Raw genomic sequence first — 24122 nt, 5'->3', positions numbered from 1 at the left:
TCATTGCCACTTCTCTGTTTTTCCATCCAACTTGGATATGTCATCATTTTATGGCTTTTAAACTCCCCTGGGTTATCCCAGGCAATTTCTTTTTCTCGTCCTTGCCTCTTTCCTAGGATAGGAAACACACTACTGTAGTATTAAAAGTTTCTCTCCTGGCCCTGGCCGGTTTGGTTCAGAGGTTAGAGTGTCAGCCCGCGGACCAAAGAGTCGCGGGTTGGATTCCGGTCAGGGGCACGTACCTCGGTTGTAGTTCATTCCCGGCCCTGGTCGGGGTTGTGCGGGAGGCAACTGGTCAATGTGTTTCTCTCACATTGATCTTTCTGTCTCCCTCCCTTCTCCCACTTAGCTGAGATAAATAGAAAATATCCTCAGGTGAGGATTAAAAAGAAAAATGTCTCTCCTGCTTCTACTGCATGGACATTGTTCTCTTTCCCTTGGCTCACTCCGCCACAGGCAAATGACCGCCGTCTAGAGTCAGCCGGACAGACTGAGATCTTCCGGAAGCACCCCCGCAAAGCGTCCATCCTCAACATGCCACTAGTGACGACCCTTTTCTACTCCTGCTTCTACCACTACACGGAGCCCGAGGTACAGGCAGCGTGGGGAAGACCCCGCACACTCTTCACTGCACAAGGAACGTAGTTGGAAGTCAGTAGCCTGACGTACTCAGTTCACACGGGTGCGTGTGGTTCTCGGACATCCACCTGGAGGCTCTGCTGGCCGGCAGCAGGGGTGAGCCAGGAGGGAGAGAGGGTTAGGAGGCTTGCGTGGCTCCCGGGGAGCTGGCCTGCAGCGGAGCATGTTCTGTCTCACCAGTGCTGGTCCCACAGCACTGTCGGCTCAGAGGCTCACAGAGGCAGGTGGATTGACACAGAAGAGCAGCAGGGTGTTGGGTAACTGTGGATATTTGAACACGTTTTTTAAAATTTAACAATCACAGTGAACATTTGAATTAGCATAAAATTGGGGAAATTACCTTACCCATTAACCCAGTCTTGTTAAGCTGGGTTGTGGTGATACCTGATAAGACCTGAAGGAGTTGTTCTCTTAAAATAATTTCTGGGATGAAATGGTTGCAGAGTAAAATGTAGAAAGTCTAGTTAGTACAAAAGAAAATGGGAGATTGGGAAAGTTGGTAACTTTAAAATTTCTTCTCTACTTTTATTCTAGGGTACATTCAGCAGTCCCGTCAACCTGAAGAAGACATTTAAGGTAGATATAAACTGGTCTGTGCTTTGGTAAAAGTAGTGTGAGGGTAACCACGTGGTGTGGATGTTGCTTTGTAACCCTGCACAGTAAGTCTCGCGATATTCAAAGGCAAAGGCAGAAAGGAAAGTGTTCGTGGGAAGTGAGATAAGGCTTTAGCCCAGTGGCCTGCTGCAGTGCTGGGGCTGGGAAAGCCAGGGGTTCCTGGTGACCCGAGAGACTTACGGATTTTTAAGGGGCATGGTCAACACTATGGTATGTTTTTGCCTGTCTTTTCCAGAATTCTCAAGTACCTCCCCTGGCGCATTTCTGCTTCCCCTTAAATTCCCCTGGTCTCTGCTTTCTAGATCCCAGATAAACAGTATGTGCTGACTGCCCTGGCTGCCCGTGCCAAGCTTCGAGCCTGGCATGACGTAGATGCCCTCTTTACCACAAAGGTGGGTGCCCTGACTGTCTCGTGCTGCTGATGCCTTAGACATCTCCTCTGGTTATCTCAGGCCTCGTGGGAGTCTCAGTTCTAGTGATGGACTTACATCTTTCTTCCAACTTTTTATTTTCCAAAATTTCACACCTAAAGAACATTTGAAAGAACAGTATATGCCCTGACCGGTTTGGCTCAGCGGTTACAGAGTCGGCCTGCGGTCCAGAGAGACCCGGGTTCGGTTCCCACTAAGGGCATGTACCTCAGTTGTAGTTTGTCCCCGGCCCTGGTTGGGTCGTGCGGGTGGCAACCACTCAATGTGTCCCTTTCACGTCGATGTCTCTCTCTCTCTCCCTCCCACTCTATCTAAACAAAAAAATGGAAAAACGTCCTCAGGTGAGAATAAAACAAAAAACAAAAAAAAGAAAGAATAGTATAGTGAACACTCATAGTCTTTACCTACTTCACTAGTTTATTAACATTTTTGCTATATTTACACTCTTTTTTTTTATGCATATAGAAAAAGAGAAAGTAAATTTACATTTTGCTTGTGCTGAACCATTTTAAAGTAAGTTTTAGACATCGTGACACTTCTCCCTTAAATACTTGAGCATATTTCTCCTTTGTAACTGCTGTCAAGAAGCTGAACGTTGGTGTACTATTGTCATCTGTATGTCATCTGCATTAAATTGGCACCTTCAAGCTGTTTTTGTGTTTGTTTGCTGTCAGGATCCAGTCATGGATCTTGCGTTACATTTGGTTGTCATGTCTCTCTTGGTTGACATTTTAAATACTGATTTTTTTCATTGTACGTTTGAGAACTTTCTGTTTTTCCCCCTTTGTTAGCTATTTGATTAGCTACCAAAGCAATACATGCCTGTGTGCAGATCAAACACTGTGTGAAAGTATAAAGAGGGACCTTTCTCTTCCCTGCCTGCCTGTTCCTATGTCTCTCCCTTCCTCAAGGCAAATGCCATTAAAATTTTGATGGGTGCTTTCTAGATCTTTCCTCATGAATTTACAAAGAAACCTCTTTATATAAATGTAAAGATGCAGAGGATAGGATTTTTCTACCCAGATACATTCATACTACAAGTGTTAAGTAAATTACTTACTCCATTTGGCTGTTTCACAGACTTTTCTGCATTAGTGCTTATAAATCTAAGACCTTATTTCATACGTCTGACTCTTTTCCACCCTCTCACATGTCTTGACATTTCTGAAAAATTTGTCTCTGTCCCCCACCCCAGTCCCTCCTTCTCACTGCCCATTACTCTGGACTGACCATACATCCCAGGAGAAGAGCTCAGGGTGTGCTGAGGTCATGTCTGCCTAGCTGCTCCTGCCATCTTCCTTTTTCAGAACTGGCTGGGTTACACCAAGAAGAGAGCACCCATTGGCTTCCATCGGGTTGTGGAAATTCTTCACAAGAACAGTGCCCCTGTCCAGGTAATGGCTTCTAAAGAGAGTTGGGGACAGGATCCTTTGGGACATCTCACTTGTAGCCTCTTACTTGTCAGTGATAGGAGACCTGACCTGTTCTATTCTTCCCTTAAAGGCAACATAATGGCTATACTGGGTCTTGAGATAGGACAGGACAGGAGAAAAGTTCTCCCTGCCCCTTAGAAGTAATCTGCCCTCTCTGAGGAGCATCCACTGTGTTTAGCCCGTGTGGAGTACTGTTGAAATGATGCAAAAGGAGAACTCACTGAGAAGGGACATCAGGGAGCAGCAGGCACAGTGCTGGGTCGGACTGGGGCATGCCTGTGCTGGCATAGGCCTCCAGCTCTAGGCGGTGGAGGAGCATGCTCTTCTCTTCGTTCCTGGGGGAGCACGGAATGCTGCATGGGGTCCACCTCATCTCCTGTTGCAGAGCTGGTCCTGTGTTTGACGATGGCACTTGTAGACATCAGATGTTGTAGACAAACTCTTTTGCCTTCTTTAGGATATTTTTTTCTACTTTTCAGAGTTCTGTGTTTTTAGGTCTGAGAATCATTAATCAGAAGTACCTCTTCCCACAGATATTACAGGAGTATGTCAATCTCGTGGAAGATGTGGACACAAAGTTGAACTTAGCTACCAAGTTCAAGTGCCACGATGTCGTCATTGATGTGAGTCCTCAAGAAATAAGAACTCTGAGTTAGGCCCTCAGTGGGAGTCCAGGCTATGAGATTCTCTGTCCTGGATCTTGAGCTGCTGTCATCAATTTTTACTTAATGGACACAATGGTCTGGCAAGAGTTAGTTTGGAGTCCAGCACTCCTGTGTTATTTTCCCAGCCTCCTGACTGGTTTCTCTGGGCTCTTATAAATTAGTTGCACTCAGAGAACTCACAGAACTTAATCAAGCCACATAGGCTCTGTGGACTCCACTCCAACATGAAGTTCTGTGAGGGCTTGACCCCACTGTCATCCAGCCTCTTCTTGAACCTTGGCTTGAAGTGGGAATGACAAAAAGAAGGACCTTCCTAGAGAAGGCTGATTGGGGTTTTATTGCTTGTCTGTTTTGGTGTACAGACTTGCCGGGACCTGAAGGACCGCCAGCAGTTGCTAGCATACAGGAGTAAGGTGGACAAAGGATCTGCAGAGGAGGAGAAGATCGATGCCATTCTCAACAGCTCGGTGAGCAGCTGCAGCTTTGCTCTCTAGCAGTCTTGGGAGACAGTTCACAAAGTAGCATCGAGTGTGTATAAGGGTGATCTGGGGACCCCCAGCTGAGACTTAACTATAATGGTCTGACAATTGTTAAACTTAGCAGCTCTGAGGATCTAAGACTGGCAGTATAGAAGCATATTACAGATTCAAAACATCCCAGGATGGCCCTGGCTGGTTTGGCTCAGCGGTTAGAGTGGCGGACTGCGGACCAGAGAGTCCCGGGTTCGATTCCTGCTAAGGGCATGTACCTTGGTTGCAGCTTCTCCCCAGCCCTGGTTGGGGTCGTGTGGGTGGCAGCCACTCGATGTGTCTCTCTCACACATTGATGTTTCTCTCTCTCTTCCTCTCTCCCTCCCGCTCTATCTGAAAATATATGCAAAAATGTCCTCGGGTAAGGATAAAAAAACCCAAAAAACAAAAAAAATCCCAGGATGGATATGACCTACCTGTTGGAAGTAAGAAGGGGATGAAATGGATTTTTAGCTATTTGGGGAAACACAGCTGCTTGTCTCTCATAGCACGGCATTGCTGAGCTTTTTGTTAAGGTTGATCTTAGTTCCCCGTTAGATGTTTTGGGACCTACCTGGGGTCATTGGAAGCTCGTGAATATTGGCCCCGAGGAGGGCAGGACCAGAATAAATGTCCAAACTCAAGCTTGTGAGATGCAGCATAGGAGTGTAATTTGTAACTGAAGAAATGGACTTCACCACATATTTTTTAAAATTTCTCCCCCTCCCCCTCTATTCTTTTTTTTTTTATTTGTTTATTTATTTATTTTGTTAAACTTATCTTTATTGTTGAATGTATTACAGATGTTCTTCCTTTTTTCCCTATTGACCCCCTCCTCCTCAGTCTAACAACCAGTTTGTACTTCTTAAATCCCTTCACCTTTTTCACCCATTCCTCTATTCTCCCTCCCATCTGGCAACCAATAAAATGTTCTCTGTATCTATAAGAATGTTTCTGTTCTGCTTGTTCATTTTGTTTGTAGATTCAATTGTCGATACATATGTATTCATTGCCATTTTGTTTGTTCATATTTTTTATCTTTTTCTTCAAGAAGACCCTTCAACATTTTATATAACACTGGTTTGGTGGTGATGAACTCTTTTGGCTTTTTCTTGTCTGGGAAACTCGTTATATGTCCATCGATTCTAAATGACAGCTTTGCAGGATAGAGTAATCTTAGTTGTAGGTTCTTGCTTTTCATCACTCTGAATATTTCTTGCCACTCCCTTCTGGCCTGCAAAGTTTCTTTTGAGAAATCAGCTGACATTCTTATGGGAGCTCCCTTGTAGGTAACTAACTGCTTTTCCCTTGCTGCTTTTAAGATTTTCTCTTTGTCTTGAACCTTTGGCATTTTACTTATGATGTGTCTTGGTGTGGGCCTCTTGGGGTTCATCTTGTTTGGGACTCTCTGTGCTTCCTGAACTTGTATGTCTGTTTCCTTCACCAAGTTAGGGAAGTTTTCTGTCATTATTGTTTCAAATAGGTTTTCAATTTCTTGTTCTTTCTCTTCTCCTTCTGGCACCACCAAGATGCGAATGTTGGCACGCTTGAAGTTGTCCCAGAGGCTCCTTACACTATCCTTATTTTTTTGGATTCTTTTTTCTTTTTTCTGTTCTGATTGGGTGTTTTTTGCTTCTTTATATTCCAAATCAATGGTTTGCTTCTTGGCTTTACCTACTCTACTATTGAATCTCTGTAAATTATTCTTTATTTCAGTCAGTGCATCGATCATTTCTGACTGGTCCTTTTTTATGCTCTTGAGACCCTCACTGAATTCATTGAGCATCCTTTTAAGTAGTGTTTTGAACTCTGCATCTGTTAGATTGCTTATCTACATTTTGTGTAGTTCTTTTCCTAGAGTTTTGTTCTGTTCTTTCATTTAGGACATGTTTCTTTGTCTCCTCATTTTGACTGCCTCACTGTGTTTGTTTCTGTGTATTAGGTAGAGTTGCTATGTCTCCTGGGCTTCCTAGGATGGCCTGTGGTAGGTGTCCTGTAGGGTTTAGTGGCACAGCCTCCCTGGTCTCTCAGCTGGGCCCTCGAGGTGTACCCCTCGTGTGGACTTTACACCCTTCTGTTGTAATTGAGTCTTGCTGTTGCTGTTGGCACGTCAATGAGAGGGTTTTACTCAGGCTGATCAGCTGTAAGGACTGGCTGTACCCACTGACCACTGACCTCTGACTGCCTTGGATGATGAGCTGTGTAGCAGTCCACCATGTAGAGCAAGACTTACTTCAGCAGGACTCAGGTAGCCACTGAGTCCACTCATTGACTGTGTCATTGTGGAGGTGGTTGGGTGGTGGTGCTTCGATGTGGTCTGAAGCTGTCCACTGGGTGTGCTGGCTCTGGGGCAAGGTCAGCCACTGGCTGCTTTTTATCCAGGGCCACCAGGCATAAGCTACAAAGCGGTCTGCAGATGACTGCTTCTTGTGCTGAGCTTGGAGGTGCCCAGGCAAAGCCAAGTTGTGAACCAAGGCTGGCTGCTTCTAGTGCCAGGCCTGGGGCCACTTAACGAGAGATATGGGGCTCGCTGAGAGCAGATGCTGCTTGTTTGAGAGAATTTAGGAAAATCTGAAACAGGATCCAACACAGGCCATTCCTATGGTAAAACCACTGGCAACAGCTTGGGTGGGCCTGAAAGTTGGGTGGGGCGGGGCCTCAGGGAGTCACCAGGACAGGGCAAACAGTGTGAGCCAGGTTGCTGGAGTCCCAGATATGGCGGCAGTCTGCAGGCCTCACCCCCTCTGTTCTTCTCTTTTCCCTACAGTATGAAGCTGTGCGTCTTGTTTTATTGCATCCCCCACCTCTCTGCATGAATCAGTGCAAACTGAGCTCTTTCTTTTTCCCACAGCAAATTCGGTGGAAGAATTAAGTGGCATCAGCTACCCTGAGACGCACCTTGTTTCTTCCCTTCCTGCCTGTGGAAGTAGAGTGCACTCTTCTTTGGGAGAGTTACAGCAGCACACCACTTGGACCTGTCATCAACAGGCGACACCTGTACTCTGGGGACAGAAACCAGCGCCTGGGCACAGATAGCTTGCAACCGATCTTCTGTCCAAGGGCCATGATGTAAGGGCCAAGATCTAAAGCTGCGACTCATGAGAAAGATTCCCTCCACCTGGTGCTCGCGTGAAGGTGGGAGTCATTTCTGGACTGGGCCCATCTGGGACAGGGTCTCTCTTGGTCTGAGAAAAGTGACTGCTCTGCTGAAGAAGTCTCCTAGACTAAGAGGTGCGGGTGTTATAGGGTGACCACTCAGGTCCTCTCAGCTAATTGTGACCCTGGACTTAGTGCTGGACATTGGCAGTTCTGCTGTGAATGGAGTCGGGGCCTCAGGAAGGGGCGCCAGTGTTGCCAGGACCTGCTGGACGTGCCCTCACTCCAGACTGCACGGAGCCCTCCACGTTATGACGGATGGCCCAGACGTCGTTTCTTCAGCCAGCGACCCTCTGCTGCCCCAGTCTAGTCTCTGTTCAGAAGTTGTGGTTCCTCTTACCTGCAGACTGAGATGACCTTGTGTGCGTGATGAGAACATCCCATTCTCTCTTCCCCTACTTCTCCCCCGAGACCCTACACTGACATGGAGCTTAGATTCAGCAGTGTTGGAGCTCTCCCTGATGCACAGATCTCGCTGTCTCACGAGGATCTTCCAGAAGTTCCACCAGGACTAAACTCAGCAGCATTATTGACTCTCAGGGTATTGAGATGGAGGTTTCAGTTTGACACTGGTTTTTAAGAGGGTGCTCTGTAATGTTAGATTCCTGCCCTGTACCAATATTGGCCTCTCTTCTCTGTGACTGAACTGAGTTTCTCCAGACATGCCTAGACTCCTAATAAAGCTGTTTCTTCCTTGGTACCTTCTCTTTCCTTCTGGGTGTTTTGTGCAAAACAAAGAAATGATTGCGTGGTGTCTTGGGGCCACTACCCGTCTGCTTCAGTGAGTGCATTCAGCAGCCTGTCAATACACGTCCGGGTACAGAGAACCAGTACTTAAAGAAAGCGGGGTGTGCGGTTAACAAGGAGCCCTGAACTGGGGAGCAAAACATCTGGCCTCTTGTCTCAGCTCTACCACTGACAAGCTGTGTGATGCTGGGTGAGTCCCTTTCCCTCTGGACTCATTACCCTAATCTGTAACAGGAGGGCATGATTTTCTCGGAGCTTGTAGGAGTCTGTGGCCCGTGACCGTGGAGTGGATGATGTGGTAAGAGGAGGAGACACTTGTCATCACAAGACATGCTCTAAGGCAGTGTGGTTCTCAGCAGGGTGCAATTTTGCGCCCCCAGGAGACCTGTGTCAATGTCTGGAGACACTTTTTTTTGCCACAACTGGATGGTGCTGGTAGTGGATAGAGGCAAGGGATGCTGCTAAACACCCTACAATCATGGGACAGACGACAGCAAACAGTTATGCAGCCCAAAATGTTGGTAATGCCAACTCTGAGAAATCCGGCTTTAAGGGGGCTGGACTCCACCGTTCGCTCCTCTACTTCGCAGTCCTCTGCAATTCCAGGTAACTTCATATTTGTTGTTTTTTTTTTTTTTTATCCTCACCCGAGGACATTTTTCCATTTTTTGTACAGATAGAGAGGAAGGGAGAGAGAGAGAGAAACATCGACGTGAAGGGACACATCGAGTGGCTGCCACCCTCACGACCAACCAGGGCCGGGGACAAACTGCAACCGAGGTACGTGCCCTTAGCAGGAACCGAACCCGGGTCTCTCCGGACCGCAGGCCGACGCTCTAACCGCTGAGCCAAACCGACCAGGGCCATATTTGTTTCTTCTAAGCATCTCTCCTGCTGTTGAAGAAACAGGAGTTTAATTTGCTAAATTGTGCTCAAGTTATTGGCTGGTCTTCAAACAGTCATAGCTTTATTAACTAATGTATTAGTTAGGGTTCATTTAGAGAAGCAGACCGCTGGGACTGTACAGTGTGTCTGTCTGTCTTTCCATCTATCTAACCTGTATGTGAGATTCATTACAGGGTTTGACCTTACTCAAGGATGGCGGTTAGTTAAACAGTCTCTGGAGGTTGTGTGCGCGGCTGGTGGTAAAGCTGGACGTGGGGAAGAAAGGTGGACAGACAGTGGGGCGAGCAAGGACGAGCTGGAGCCCACGGGGATAGACTGGACCCTGTGTCAGTTCTCACTGCTTCCAGCCTCGATGAAGTGGGTGTCCTGCAGGAGATGCTCGCTGGTGGCCTTTATCATGGACTAAAAACAGCCCCGGCCCAGGAGTGTGAAAAGCCGCAGGAGGTTCCAGAGGAAGGAATAGTAGTCACAGGCCCAACTGCTACCCCACAACCAGCAGGGCCACCAGCAGACAGCAAAGTGCCTGCCCCTCCCTTGTAAACGTGAACACAAACTGGCTGTTGCCTCACTTCCACCCTCCAGATCTGGCCCAGAAATCTCTCCTGTGGCACACCGAACTGGAAACAGGGAATTCTGGGAAATGTAGGTCCGCCCAGCCCACTCGATGTGTTACAAAGCCACAGCCACCGGCTCCCCATTTCGGAGGCTGGAAGGGAAGGCTGGGCCTGGCGTGCAAGCCTGGACGGGTCAGCCTGTGCTGCACTGGTCCTGCTGAGCTGGGAGCTTTGGGTTCCTCTTTCCTTCGGAGCAGGAAGTGTCACTTGCAGTGTTAGGATGACCTACCCATTGTTTGGTCTAAGGAAGTATTTCTGAGACTTGATGAGAACTTCCACACTCTTCAAGTGCTGGAGACTGCTTTTAAAGAGACAGAGAGAGTGACATAACAGCCCTTCTATAAAAGGGACTAGAGAAGCCAGACATGGAAGGTCATGTGTTGTATGATTCCATTCATGTGAAATATCCTGAAAAGGTAAGTCCACAGAGACAAAAAGCAGGTTGGTGGTTGCCAGGGCTGACTGGGGGTGGGGTAGGGAGTAACTTCCTAATGGGTACAGGGTTTCCATTGTGGGAGGTAATGAAAATGTTCTGGAACCAGAGAGGTGCAGAGGGTGTACGACATTACGAATATACTGAATTGTTCCCTTTTAAATGGCCAACTTATGTGAATTTCACCTCAGTAACAATTTTTTTTATTTAAATGCAGATTAGAGATGAGTAGTTTTGCATTCTGGTCTCAATTTCACCATTATTATAAAATAGATTACAGTTTTGAATATCACTGATATTTTCCCCCACTTTATTGAGATATAATTGTCAAATAAAAACTATATATATTTAAGGCATACAACATGATAATCGTGAAATGATTACCACAGTCAAATTAATTAACATATCCATCATCTCACAGTTAACTTCTGTGTGTATGTATGTGGTAAAAACACGTAAGATCTACTCTCAGTAAATTTCAAGTATACAATCCAGTATTATTAACTATAGTCACCATGATGTGCATTAGATTCCCAGAACTGGTCTTATTCATTCATTTCTTGAACACAAAAAGAAGGGGTTTGAAAAATAACTCCCGAGTAGAGGTGAGACCTGCATGGCATTCCAGTCTACAGAAAATGTAGACGCGCAGAACCTTCTGCGGGAAAGGGGGGCCTTGTACTGCCCTGGTGTGGTCCTTCCGGGAGAGTGAGAGGACCGCGTGTTCTCATGTCAAGTGGGGCTGGCCCTTTAAGACTCCGAGACAGCAATTCGGTAGCTAAGGAGTCATAATGACAATTTTCTTGGGTAGCTCTCCCTGGAAACGTAGTTCTTACCCTGAGGTAACGAGGAGCAGAGCCATCTCCTCAGCTGGGTTGGTGAGAGAGATGTAAATGGCTTATACTACTTTGGCTTCATTTTCTAAGATCTAGATGTCCCAGCTCTAGACAAGGGACCATGACATTTAGCTTGGGCTCCTTTCTACTCTGTGGGGGAACACAGGGATTAGTGAAAGGGAAGAATTTCTTTGAAATGTGGTCTAAGTGTTCAGTCCTATTTCTAAAACAGGAGGGTGTGGGAGGGAGGAAGGCCTAGCCCAAGCACCTGTGAATCCCATTGCTCATGTGAATGCATCTGCTGAGAGGTGTCTATGGGCGGACATTGCTTTGGATTGCTGTTCAGGTTTTTCATGAATCCAGGTATTTCCGATTCATGAGCAGTCAGTGCCCAGGACTCACACCGGAACAGAGAGTGGATGAGAACTGCAAGTTCAGAACGGGAGGAGGGAGGTGCCGAGGCCCACGCCCACGAGAGCTTGCAACTTGGGCACACACACCCTCCTGCATGTACTCCCTCCTCTTCCAGGACGGAGCCAAACTGATTGCTGTCTGTCGCTGCAGGAGATAGTGGCTTGGAGATGGACTTGCTAGAGGACCTCAAGACCCTGACGTTTGAGTATGGGCTCGAAGAAGAAGAACGATGCTGGCTGTATTTGCAGGGTCGTTATCTGGGGCGAATGATCAAGGCCTGTGCCCATGCAACCTTCTTTTGCAAGTTACTCAAAAATTTGAGGTAAGTGAGGTCTCCAGGGCCAGGCAGATGGAGAAGAATCTTACTGCAAAGAATCCAAATGGCTTTAACTTTTTATATTGGAGGATAACTTTGGTAAGTGTCTTCCTACCTTTTCCAACCCACAGTCTTAACACTCCTGGTCTGAAAACACAAGAGAAATGCATACTAGGGTCTCTTGGCTATGGTTCTGTGATAAAGCATGGATTAGTGGTGATTTCCTTTCAGTGGATGGATTGATCAGATGATCAGTTCATTCATCCCTCCATTCATTCATTCATGGAGATTACCAGCTTGTCTTCCGCAGCTACCAATGACTTGTCATTCCTTGAAGATGGAGTGAGTTTCTTTTTATGAGCTAAGAGTGGAATGCTCCCTCACAGGAAAGCACCTGGGACTTTCGGGGTCCCTATGACCAGATGACTTGCTTGAAACCAGAAACACTGATTTGCAGAGAAGCTCTCAGCCCAGTTCTGGCTTCTGATATGTTTGTGCAATGTGGCTTTAGACACTTAAATAGAAGTCATGTGAGAGCCGGGTACCTGGGACTAAGCTCCCAGATTCCCAGATTCTGCAACTCTAGGTCGTTCGTGGAGTATTTGCCCTCTCCCAATGCAGTCTACTTCTCAGTTTGCTTTTCTCTGAAATCAGATGAACGCCTTGTTGATGGGACCACATCTGAATTGAACATGTTATAGATACAATACATACCCAAGGAGTCAGGCTGCTCAATGAGTTTGCTGATTGGCTGACTGATAAGAATGCACAAACATACTGGTTGAATCCAAGATGAGTGGTGAGAAACCGGTATGTGAGACGACCAGGAGGCATTTTATATTTGGAAGGCTCAGGCCGAGAGGAAATGTTCTCCTGGCAACCGAGACAAGCCTTACGTAGAATGTGCTTGTGATGCCTATATGGAAACTCCAGAGCTTTACTTTTGATTTTTTTTTTTTTTGGAGCTTTAATTTATAAAAACTCCAATTTTCACAGAAATATGGAACAGATATAAGGTTGTCATATAACAATATAAAACAATGCCTTGTGTATTCTGAGGTCAGACTGTTTATCTCGGGCCAAGGAAATACATCCAGAACAAATAGTAAGTAAACCTCTGGAAAGAGAGGGTTCTAATCCTTGATCCTCAATTTCTAAGGTCTGTTTTCCCACATTATAAACCATTTTCTTTTATAAATCATATGCTTGAAAAAAGCTAAGTTACCTGGTTTCCTGGGTCTGTGCACAACCAAAATAGCAAAGTAGAAAGGATAGGTGTACGGTAGGAGACGGGTGTGCTTAGCAGGACGACAGTGAAAATCCACCGCTGTCTGCACAGGAAATGAGGAACAGGCCCACACTGTCTGTTCGCACTGATGGTCCTGAGTCAGAAACCGGTTTCACATCCAGACCCTGTGTTTAAGAAGCAGGGAAATGCACACAACACCTTTAACAAACAAAAAATGTTCATTTAAAAATGTTTTAAACAAGGCTGGGTCCTTCGAAGGGGTATGCTTTACTTTCTGGAAAATTCACTCAGGGAGAACATTTCATTCCCTGGTGGTGCTGCACAAGTGGCACATAATGGGAATGCCTCATCTCTGAGTGACTCAAGGGGCCACCAGGCTGCCATAGGAGGAGTTAGAACAGAGAGCATCAGAAGTTGGCAGTCAAGAAGAGCCCCAGGATGAGCGTGTATTTACGTATGTATCTGTGTGTTCATTCTCCAGAAAACTATTACGTGAGAAGGAAACTTCCAGATATCCCTTCGTGGGATCGGCTGCCAGTGATCCTGATGAGGATGAGTTAAAGGTGGGCATCATTGGAGGCGGTCACCTTGGGAAGCAGCTGGCTCGTGTACTGCTTCGGCTTGTCCCCATCCCTGCGGAGAGGCTGCGGATCTCCACTCGGAGGCCAGAGACCCTAGGTGGGGAGCAGTGTGCTGTAGAAAGGGGCTTGGGTGGGCTTGTTAAGTGTTGACGAGGCCGTTGTGAAAGGGTCCCTTGAAAGGGGACTCCCTGTGTGTAATGTGCTGCGTTCTCAGCTTCCGAGCCCTGAGAAAACTGGAATGATGGTTTTCAACTTGTTCCTTAAAACAACTTTCTTCTCCACTGAAATGTTTTATAGCCATCACTCATCCTTCCTTTGGTGGTGAGATATCTTTCTGAGTCTGATGCAATGAAGCTTTCTAAACAGAGTTCACATCTAACTGGACCAGTTAAGAGTCTGGAAGGTGTTATCCAGTTCCAAACATTTGGCTTTGTGTTTTTACAAATAATATTTACTAAATTTTAAAAATGTTTTATCTTGATTCCATTTACTAATCTATGGTGGTAGCAATCAGAATGATTGCTTCTGGGGGAGATTAACTGAGAAGAGGCCCCAGGGAACCTTCTGGGGAGATGAAAATGTTCTAGATCTTGAAAGAGGTCTGAGTTACATGGGTGTATGCATTTGTCAAAAATGATCAAATGTATGCTTCAGATCTGCATGTTGTGCCCTGGCAGGTTTGGTTCAGCGGTTAGAGTGTGGGCCCTCGGACCAAAGAGTTGCTGGTTCAGTTGCAGGTTCAATTCCCAGCCCTGGGTTGTGCAGGAGGCAACCAATCAATGTGTCTCTCTCATATCGATGTCTCTCTCTCTCTCTCTCTCTCTCTCTCTCTCTCTCTTTCTCTCCTTCCCCCCTCCCATTCTATCTAAGAACCAATGGAAAAATATCCTCTGGTGAGGATTAAAAAAAAATCTTCATGTTGCACTGCATGTAAATTATGCTTCAATAAATTTATAAATTTAAATATGCATATTTTAGAAAAATTTTAAAATTACTCTATAGGAAACTAAATAATAACTACCTATAATGCCCTTACCAGGGATATCATTTCCTGTTTTGTTCTCTGATTAGATCAGATTATATCAGTAATTGATACTACAGAGTTGTTTGTATTCTGCTTTTTCACTTAATGTATTATAAGCATATTCTCATATTATTTAACATTCTTCAAAATCATGACTGTAAGGTTGTATGGTATTATGAAATATGGCTGTATAATTTATGTAATTGTGCTTTATTGGATTTCCTTGCACATTCTCTCTCACATCAATGTTTCTCTCTCTCTCTCTCCCTCCCTCCCTCTTTCTCTCAAGTCAATAAAAACATTTAACAAAATACTAGTCTCTGCCTCATAAGGTCCTTGTGAGGATTCCCTTAGATAATGCATGTAAAAGTACTCTGTATATTATCCAGCATATGATAGAATTTCAGTAAATTGCAGCAGAAGGCTTCTTTCAGATTAGTTTCTTCCTAAAAGGAAAAACAATCTGAAAGAGTCTAACATCTGAGGCGAGGGTGAAGGTCTCGTAGTCTCGCGTGCTGCGGTGGTGGCCCTGGCTGCTCGGGCAGGGGAGGGCCTTGCAGCGTGGTTTCAGATGGCATGAGGGACTTTCTTCTCATGTATGTGACAGGGGTTGAGATAAAATAATTGTCTTCCTCTGCCTGCAGTTGATGTTCAGGTCCAACTCCTCTGCACTGTGATCTTTCTGTCTTCCTTTATCCTGCCCAGATGAGTTGCGGAAGCTGGGGATCCAGTGCTTCTACCATAACTCTCTTCTGGTGACCTGGGCCAACGTGATATTCCTCTGCTGCCTGCCGTCTCAGCTGCCCAATATCTGCACAGAAACACACACCAGCTTTGGGAAAGGCTGCATTGTGTACAGCTTTGTAGCTGCTGTCCCGATACCCAGGTACCTCCTCAGAGGGAGCCCCAGACTGGCAGACCTACTCTGTCTCCTCAGCCCTGGCTTCTGCCTCCCACCCCCGCTCAGCTCCTGCTGGTGGGAGGTGGTCATTCCCAGCAGTACGGTGGTGGCAGCTTCGTGTGCAGGACCCAGCCAGCCTTTCTAATTGTGTCTTCCCCACGTCTCTGCAAACTGCACCTGTGGGAGGGACGTTTCCTTTATTTATTTATTTTTATCCTCACCCGAGGACATTTTTCCATTTTTTGTTCAGATAGAGTAGGGGGGAGAGAGAGGGAGAGAGAGAGAGAGAGAGAGAGAGAGAGAGAGAGAGAGAGACACACACACACACACATCGAGTGGCTGCCTCCCACACGACCTAACCAGGACCGGGGACAAACTGCAACAGAGGTACGTGCCCTTAGCGGGAACCAAACTGTGGTCTCTCTGGACCGTAGGCCGACGCTCTAACCGCTGAGCCAAGCCGGCCAGGGGGGACGTTTCCTTTAATGTGCAAATATTTAGAACTGCAATAGAGCATTGCCTCCCACTATTTGCATTAGACTCAAGTTCCCCTTGTGCACCAGTGAGAAGGGAAACCACCAGTCAACAGCATGAAGAGTGATTTGAGAGCATGTCAGATGTTGATTTTGTATCTCTAGTATCTAGGCCAGTGCCCAGCAAGTGATAACATTCAGTAAGTGTTTGTCAGGCAGATGGCTAAACAATCCAACTAGGTCGTGTCCTGAGCCCTAACCTCGCCTGTGCTGTGTGGGGTGAGGGGTGGGGGATGTCTGTGGTTGGGGTTGGATGTGAACTCAGTGGCTCGGGCGGTTTATTCCAGTCCTGGCCCTGCACTCCCTGTCTTGGTGGCTTTCCTTTCAGGTTGAAAAGGCTTCTGAACCACACCAATATCTTGCGGCCTCAGTATAAGTGTGTTGAAGGTTTTGCCAATATCTGGACGGGCAACAAGGAAGTCACAGCTGCTCTCCAAGATCCTGTGATTCTCCAGGCGACCTGCCCCTACAACCCCGCTGGTAATGGCTTCCCCGAGTTTTGGCACTCTTAAAAATTACCTTCCTCTTGGCCTGTTGCTATCTTACTAGCTCCCTGTGTGTGTGCGTGCGTGTGTGTGTGTGTGTGCGTGTGTGTGTAGCTGGGGGGTGGGGGTGTTGGGGGAGTTGGGGGGACTCGGGGGTACAGTACAAGCTAGATATATTCTCAGCTATGTAGGTTTTGCACAGGAACAGCTTTGGTGGCAAAAAGCAGTCCTTATTAGGGAAGTCTGAGAAGTCTGAATATTTGGACCCTTTAAGAATGAATTGGAGTCCTGGCTGATTTGGCTCAGCGGTTAGAGCGTTGCTGGAGGACTGAAGGGTCTTGGGTTCGATTCCTGGTCAAGGGCAAGAACCAGGGTTGTAGGTTTGATTTCCGAGGGGTCGCGGGGGTCTCGGCCTTGAGAGGGACTCAGCCAATCTATGTGTCTCTCAAGAATGAATCGGAAACACCTGGAGGGGAGAGCCTATTTAAGCGGGAGGATGTAGTGTCTGGGAGTAAATGGTTTTTCCCTGCTCTAATCTTGCAGTTTTCCCTAGTCCTTTCTTTATTGCCAAGGACCATTGTAGAAAGGCCTAGAGATGCTTTTTGCCATTAGCAGTATTCACATTAGTCATACCTGTCCTACTGAGGCAGGCTCAACATATGATGTGTTCTCAAGGTCACAAACAGGGCTTGGCCCAGGGACGGGGCAGTGTTTGCTTATCTCAAGGTTCATGTGACCCATTCGTCTTGGAAAAAAGGTAGCTGTTCACTGTCTGGGGTTTTTGTCCTAGGTTCCCTGCAAACGTTTTTTGGTGGCACTAACTGGTCTTTCCCTGGTCATTGATGCGTAGGCGGAGTAATCCTCAATATCAAGTGGCTGGAGGGCGTGTTCTACGCAGCCCTCAACATCTGCACGGAGAAGGCCCTGCCCCAGTCACAGGTGCTGCAGCTTCTGAATGACCTGTTCCTCTCTGTGCACTTGGAGGACTGTGGGGAAGACAGGGCATCTTGCCCAAAATTCCATCTGCAAGATTTTGTCAGCAATGTCTTTTCTGAGAACCTGCCTGAGAGAAGGTAAGGTAGGACCGCTGGCCTGTCTCATTTCTTCCACACTGTTGTCTTAGCAGTACGTTGTTTCTTTTATCCCGTCATGTTATCTTTGAAAATGTATAAAAAGAATACACTCTTGTAAAAAAAAAAAATCCAGCTAGTAGAAGAGTGAAATCCCTGCTTTGCCCCCCAAGTGCCATTTCATAGACTTTACCTCTAATGGATTTTATATTTCTGTCTTTGTATGAATACATATACAAACATATTTATACTGTCATTATATTAAAGTGTGTACATCTATAGCTATATACACATTTTAGAAACATGGGGACTATATACTGCATTTTCACTTACTATGTCATGAATACAGTCTATGTTAGTACAATCATATCTATTTCATGTATGAGCAATGGCATAGGCATCCATTGATTCATGTAATTAAATTTTTTTTTTTTTTAATCCTCACCGGAGGGCATTTTTCCATTTTCTGTTCAGGTAGAGTTAGTACAATCATATCTATTTCATGTATGAGCAATGGCATAGGCATCCATTGATTCATGTAATTAAATTTTTTTTTTTTTTTTTTTTAATCCTCACCGGAGGGCATTTTTCCATTTTCTGTTCAGGTAGAGTGGGAGGGAGAGAGAGGAAGAGAGAGAGAAACATCGATGTGAAAGGGACACATCGAGTGCTGCCACCCGCACAACCGACCAGGGCCGGGGACAAACTGCAACCGAGGTACGCGCCCTTAGCGGGAACCGAACCTGGGTCTCTCAGGACCGCAGGCCGACGCTCTAACCGCTGAGCCAAACCGGCCAGGGCAAATTTTTTATTATTATTATTATTTTTTATCCTCACCCGAGAACATTTTTCCATTTTTTGTTCAGATAGAGTGTGTGTGGGGGGGGAGAGAGAGAGAGAAACATCGACATGAAAGGGACACATCAAGTGGTTGCCTCCTGCACGACCCAACCAGGGCCGGGACAAACTGCAACCGAGGTACATGTCCTTAGTGGTAACCGAACCCGGGTCTCTCTGGACCACAGGCCGACACTAACCGCTGAGCCAAAGGGTACATTGAACATTCTTGTACTTACTTTGCATATTTGTACCAGTATATCTGTTGGATGAATAGCTTGAAAAATATTTCTGGGTTAGAGATTATATACATATTGTACGTTTGATGGGCATTTCCAAATTACTTGTCAAAAATGTGGGGCTTATTTTTATTTCTACCAGTAGTGTAGGAGAGTACCATTGCTCTATAGCTTCTTAACTATAAAATCTGTTTAATGTTTGATAATCTAATAGGGAAAAATTGCTGCCCTTGTTGCAATGCCCTCTTATCACCAAATTCATTGGACACTTTTGAATTATTTTCTTCCTTGACTGTTGAACATGCCCTCCTTCTCCAGTAATCTCTTCTTTTGGCTTTCCCGACACCCTCACATTCTAGTTTTCTCCCTGTCTCTCTGGCCCTTTTTTTTTGTACATGCCCCTAGCGCAAACTGAACCCGGGACTCTGGTCCACAGGCCTACACTCCAGCTGCTAAGCCAAACCAGCCAGGGATCTCTGGCCCCTCTTTTGCCAGCATCTCTTCTGCCCCATCCTTAAATCTGGGAGTGTTCAGGGCTTTGTCCTAGGCTCTCTTTCAGTTCTATACTTGGTTCCTGGGTGATCTCTTCCACTCTGGGAACTTAGGTTGCCATCTTTACACTGACACCCCTGAACTTACACCTAGCCTAGACGTCAGCTCCATGCCCAAGTATGTTCACACTCACTGTCTCCACTCCAGCTTGGTGTATCAAAAGCATACTTGCTCTCATACCTGCTCATTCGATGTCTCTTATCTAGTTACAAGCTTCTTTACCACTTGTTCAAGCCAGACCCCTGGAAGTAATCTTTGATTCTTCCCTCTTTTGTATTCTAATTAATCACTTAGGGCCTTCCATACACTTTCAGTTTGGGGATTCCCCTTCCCCTTTATCCCGGGATTCCCTCCACTGCTCCCTTATTTTGGATCTCTTTCAGATCTCTCTTCCTCTGGCATGGTTTACTCCTTCATTGCGGTGGGTCAGGTCCTCCTTAGAAAAGGATGCTTAGGAAGTCATTGTTAGAGACTATGTCTGAAAATCTTTTTATTCTAACCTAATATTTTATTGAGAATATAGCCAGGCATAGGATTCTAGGTTAGAAATAGATTTCCCTCAGAATTGTGAAGGCATTGCTCCATTGTCTGTCACCCTTTAGAATTACTGTTGAGAGAGAGGCACAGTGCCATGGTAATTTGTGAATTCATCCTTTGTCTGAAACCTGTTTCTTTTTTCTCTGGAAGCTTATGGGATCTTTTACAGTCAGTATCCTAAAATTTCATGATGTGTCATTTTAATTCACTGTGTTGGTATTTGGTGGGCCTTTTCTTTTTTTTTCTCCCTTAAAAAAATCTTGGTGCCCTGGCCGGTTTGGCTCAGCAGTTAGAGCGTCGGCCTGCGGTCCGGAGAGACCCGGGTTCGGTTCCCGCTAAGGGCATGTACTTCGGTTGCAGTTTGTCCCCTGGTCGGTTGTGCGGGTGGCAGCCACTCGATGTGTCCCTTCACGTCGATGTTTCTCTCTCTCTCTCTGTTCCTCTCTCTCCCTCCCACTCTACCTGAACAAAAAAAAAAAAGGAAAAATGTCCTCGGGTGAGGATAAAAAAAAAAAAAAAAAATCTTGGCTCCCTGGCAGTGGTTAGAGCATTGGCCCACACACCGAAGGGTCAGGGGTTCAATTTCTGGTCAAGGGCACATACCTGGCTTGCAGGTTCGATTCCCCAACTCTGTTTGGGGGCGTGTGCGGGAGGCAACCAATTAATGTGTCTCCTCTCTCACATCTATGTTTCTCTCTCTCTTTCTCTCTCTCTCCCTTTCTCCCCATCTCTCTCTTCCTCCACTCTGTCTTAAAAAAAATTAATGGAAAAATATCCTCAGGTGAGGATTTACAACAACAAAAAAAAGATATTGTCAAATGTAACACATGCACAGAAAAGTGCATATTCCATAAATTCATAAATACACAGTTTAATGAATTATGGTGAAGGAAATACCCAAGTAACTGCCTACCCATAACAGAAAAGAATATTCAGTGGTCCTTTTCTATCTGGATGTCAAGTTCTCCAATTGTGTCTTTGATAATTTCCTCCCCTCCTATTTTCTCTGTTTTCTCTTTCTGAATATTTTATGAGTCAAATGTTGGACATTCTGGACTAATCTGATTTTCCTTATCTCTCCTATTTTTGTATCTTTGTCTTTTTGCTTTGCTTTCTGAGAGATTTCCTCAACTACAGTGTTTTTGCTATCATAGTTTGAGCGTATTTTTGCTATATTTTGATTTTCAGAGATTTTTTTTTTTAGTCTCCAAATATTCCTTTTTTATATAGCATCATCTTGTCATTTTATTCTGCAATATCATCTCTTATCCTTTTGATAGAGGTTTTTTGTTCTCTGAGGAGTCTGTTTCCTCCAAGTTTTTTGTTTTTTTTTTTGTCATGTGCCCCTAGTGGGAACTGAACTCTGGTCTCTCTGGTCTCCAGGCTGATGCTCTAACCGCTGAGCCAAACCGGCCAGGGCCCTCCAAGTTTTCTTCCGATCATTTGTTTTGGTCTCTATCGTTTGCTTTATTTATTTATTTTTTCTATCATTCATTTTAGAGGTTTTCTTCAAGTATATGAAGAATCTTGACTGCTCATATTTAAGATCCTTGTTACTAAAAAGTTGCTTGGAAATTCTGTTTGCTACTGTGGTCTTTATACAGAGTGATTTGGTCAGCTGTTTCCTTGGGAAACCCTGCATATTTGTATCTTTAATTAAGTCTTTGGGACCCAACTTGAGGAAAGACAGCTGTGTATAGGGAGAGGGGTGGTCTTGCCATTCAGTTTGTATTTTTTCACTTTGTTTTCCCCTTTTTAGCATATCCCTGCCCTCAACTGTGCCTGCTGTCCGCCTGTCCGGAGACTCCCTATTTCCCCTTCTCCAGTGAATGAACTTCTGTTGGGAAGGAAGAGGGACCATCTCCTGACTGAGTGTTGGGCAGGGCACTGGGAGGGTCTCTCTCCTTTTTAAGATTTCTAGCTCATCATCCTCTTTGTGGCCCCATCTTATCCCCACTTCCAGATGTTACTTGGTCCACTACTTCCTGCGTCTTTTGTGGGTTCTGTGATGTACATGGACTGTGCCTTGGCTCAGTGTTATTACTCATCCACATTCTTTCCAGCTTCCAAACTTGTTGCTCTTGTGTCCTCTCTCATTGTCATTTTATGTTCTTGGCCTATTGTTTTGTTTGGATTGTTTGCATTTATTTATTGTTGTATAGGAGTTTTCCAGTAGGAATGTGTTTTGAGTATTGGAAATATTTTTCATATTATTTCTCTCTCTTTTTTTTTTATTGGTATCTTTTGCTATTCAGGGTATTCTAATTTTTATTGTCAAAATTGTCAAATCATTTCTTTATGGCTTCAAGGTTTCAAGTCATACTTATAAAGACTTTCTTTATCCCAAAATATTCTACATCTTCTTCTAGGATTTTATTTTATAAATATTTAAATCTTAAATAAATTTAGGATTTTTAATATCTTTTATTCACTTTCAAAAACCAATTACCCTAACACTATAGTGTAGCCAATCCTTTTCCTAGTAATATGAAATGTGATTTTTAAATATCATTTGGTAAACTGCAAGATATTCATGGGCATATTCACTTCTCTTTTCCTATAGAGTTGAAGAGGATATCTTTTTTTTTAAAAAAGAGGCTTTTTGAAAAGAAATGAGATATTACCCATTCCTAATGTCATAATCCCCTTTGTATTCTCTTTCTTAAATCAAGGAAAATAAACTGAAATGTCCATGTCACTATTATAACCATTCTCTAATTATGAATTTCTCCCAAAATGCACTTAGAGAAATGTACATAAGTGAGAAAACACACCATACGTACAATTAAATCCACATAGTAATTTCAGCTAAATTTTTAATTTAACTATGAATTTTAATTAGTTTGATTTAGAAAGTGAAGAACCTTATTTCCAAGTGGAGGAATAACTTTTTAAAAAAATTGATTCTAGAGGGAGAGGGAGAGAGAGTGAAACATGGATTGGCTGCCTCCTGCTACCAGAGATCGAACCCACAACCTAGGTATGTGCCCTGACCGGGACTCCCAAAGTGTTTTGGGATGACACTCCAACCAACTGAGCCACACTGGCCAGGGTAGAAAACTTTCTTTAAAGGAAATGTATACAACCAAATCAGATGTACTGAACAGACAGAAAAGTAACAGTATTTTTTTTTTCACTCCAGGCCTCTCCCCTGGTTTGATCTGACTACTGTGCAACTCAGGGACACTCCCATTAGCCAGCATTTCTTAACCAGTACTGCTCTCCAGGACCACTTTACCTATCTGTACTGTGACTCATTTGGCATCTCCCTAACCAAAGAACAAAAGCCAGTGATTTCCACGAGCTTTCTATCCCAATAAGAGAAGAGACCTCAGGAATCAGGATTCTTTCTCCCCTCTGCAATGGCTGTACCCTGACCATCACATCTGACAGCGGGGAGTCACATGACTGGACGGTGTTTGTTATATGTTAGGCACTAAGGAATTAGAAAATTGTACTGATGGCTCTTTAAAATGTAGACTTAAAACAAGAGGTCTTTACATTGGTATATATGTGTGTATTTGGTTTTTGGAAGCAACCAGATGAAACTGCATAACCTGATACAGTTAAGAGAGCCTTATTAATACAAATTATCTCTCTAATAAAAGCTAAATTTAAGAAGTTGTAATGTCATTTTTAGCTTCTTTTCCTATAGTAGTATATGGCTGACAAATGATACAGTGTAATTTCTCTACCATTTTATTTTTATTTATTTATTTATTTTTTGGTATGTGCCCTTAGCGGGAACCAAACCCAGGACTCTCTGGTCTGCAGGCCGATGCTCCAACCGCTGAGCCAAACTGGCCAGGGCTCCCTACCATTTTAGATAGAGAAGTAAAATGTATAGTAAACAATTCAATTGTGACTCATTTCATGCTTATTTCAGAGATATATGACTATTTTGGTACTATTTTATTCAAAGCTGTTCTCATTTAAAGCATTTTAAACCATACAAACTTAAGAAAAATAGCTGGCATTTATATGAAATGGCTAAAAATAATTTTGTAAAATATAGATCTTATTTCTATAGTGCAAATTTATTGCCTTTATGTTGTGTGTGTGTGTGTGTTTTGTTTATTTATTTTTTAATCTTTATCCGAGGACATTTTTCCATTTTTTGTACAGAGTGGAAGGGAGAGAGAGGAAGAGAGAGAGAGAGGGAAACATCGATGTGAAAGGGACACATCGAGTGGCTGCCACCCGCACGACCAACCAGGGCCGGGGACAAACTGCAACCGAGGTACATGCCCTTAGCGGGAACCGAACCCGGGCCTCTCCGGACCGCAGGTGGACGCTCTAACCGCTGAGCCAAACCGGCCAGGGCTGTGAGTGTGTTTTGTTAATCCTCATCTGAGAATATTTTTCCATTGAATTTTAGATAGAGTAGAAGAGAGGGAGGG

At 44.7% G+C, this 24122-nt stretch overlaps 2 protein-coding genes across 5 annotated transcripts in view; both read left to right on the top strand.

Moving 5' to 3' along the window:
• Nucleotides 1-7265, top strand: part of VIPAS39 (VPS33B interacting protein, apical-basolateral polarity regulator, spe-39 homolog) — a 29934-nt gene extending 22669 nt beyond the window's left edge. For 2 of the 4 annotated variants that reach the window (XM_036268263.1, XM_036268253.1), the window contains exons 14-20: nucleotides 457-591; nucleotides 1174-1215; nucleotides 1557-1646; nucleotides 2993-3079; nucleotides 3652-3741; nucleotides 4146-4250; nucleotides 7144-7265. In XM_036268263.1, the coding sequence (XP_036124156.1) occupies nucleotides 457-591; nucleotides 1174-1215; nucleotides 1557-1646; nucleotides 2993-3079; nucleotides 3652-3741; nucleotides 4146-4250; nucleotides 7144-7164 (570 nt within the window). In that variant the 3' untranslated portion in view covers nucleotides 7165-7265. The remainder of the gene's footprint in view (nucleotides 1-456; nucleotides 592-1173; nucleotides 1216-1556; nucleotides 1647-2992; nucleotides 3080-3651; nucleotides 3742-4145; nucleotides 4251-7143) is intronic. The other 2 variants (XM_036268284.1, XM_036268273.1) reach the window with 1 other exon arrangement.
• Nucleotides 7266-8619: 1354 nt separating this feature from the next.
• On the top strand, nucleotides 8620-23112 carry NOXRED1 (NADP dependent oxidoreductase domain containing 1). Its single transcript, XM_036268292.1, has 7 exons — nucleotides 8620-8801; nucleotides 11549-11720; nucleotides 13445-13641; nucleotides 15274-15454; nucleotides 16331-16482; nucleotides 17338-17560; nucleotides 22865-23112. The coding sequence occupies exons 1-7, from the start codon at nucleotides 8651-8653 to the stop codon at nucleotides 23040-23042; spliced, it is 1254 nt and encodes a 417-aa protein (XP_036124185.1). The 5' UTR covers nucleotides 8620-8650; the 3' UTR covers nucleotides 23043-23112.
• The last annotated feature ends 1010 nt before the right edge of the window (nucleotides 23113-24122 follow it).

Source organism: Molossus molossus, unplaced genomic scaffold (genome assembly GCF_014108415.1).
Source record: "Molossus molossus isolate mMolMol1 unplaced genomic scaffold, mMolMol1.p scaffold_m16_p_1, whole genome shotgun sequence".
NCBI lineage: Eukaryota > Metazoa > Chordata > Mammalia > Chiroptera > Molossidae > Molossus > Molossus molossus.
This window is presented reverse-complemented; position numbering and strand designations above follow the sequence as displayed.

Coding starts and splice junctions, on each gene's coding strand:
- NOXRED1 (XM_036268292.1), top strand. CDS start 8,651: ATGCTGCTAAACACCCTACAATCATGGGACAGACGACAGCAAACAGTT. Junction 11,721..13,444: donor AAGTTACTCAAAAATTTGAG/GTAAGTGAGGTC, acceptor TTCATTCTCCAG/AAAACTATTACGTGAGAAGG. Junction 17,561..22,864: donor GAGAACCTGCCTGAGAGAAG/GTAAGGTAGGAC, acceptor TTTTCACTCCAG/GCCTCTCCCCTGGTTTGATC.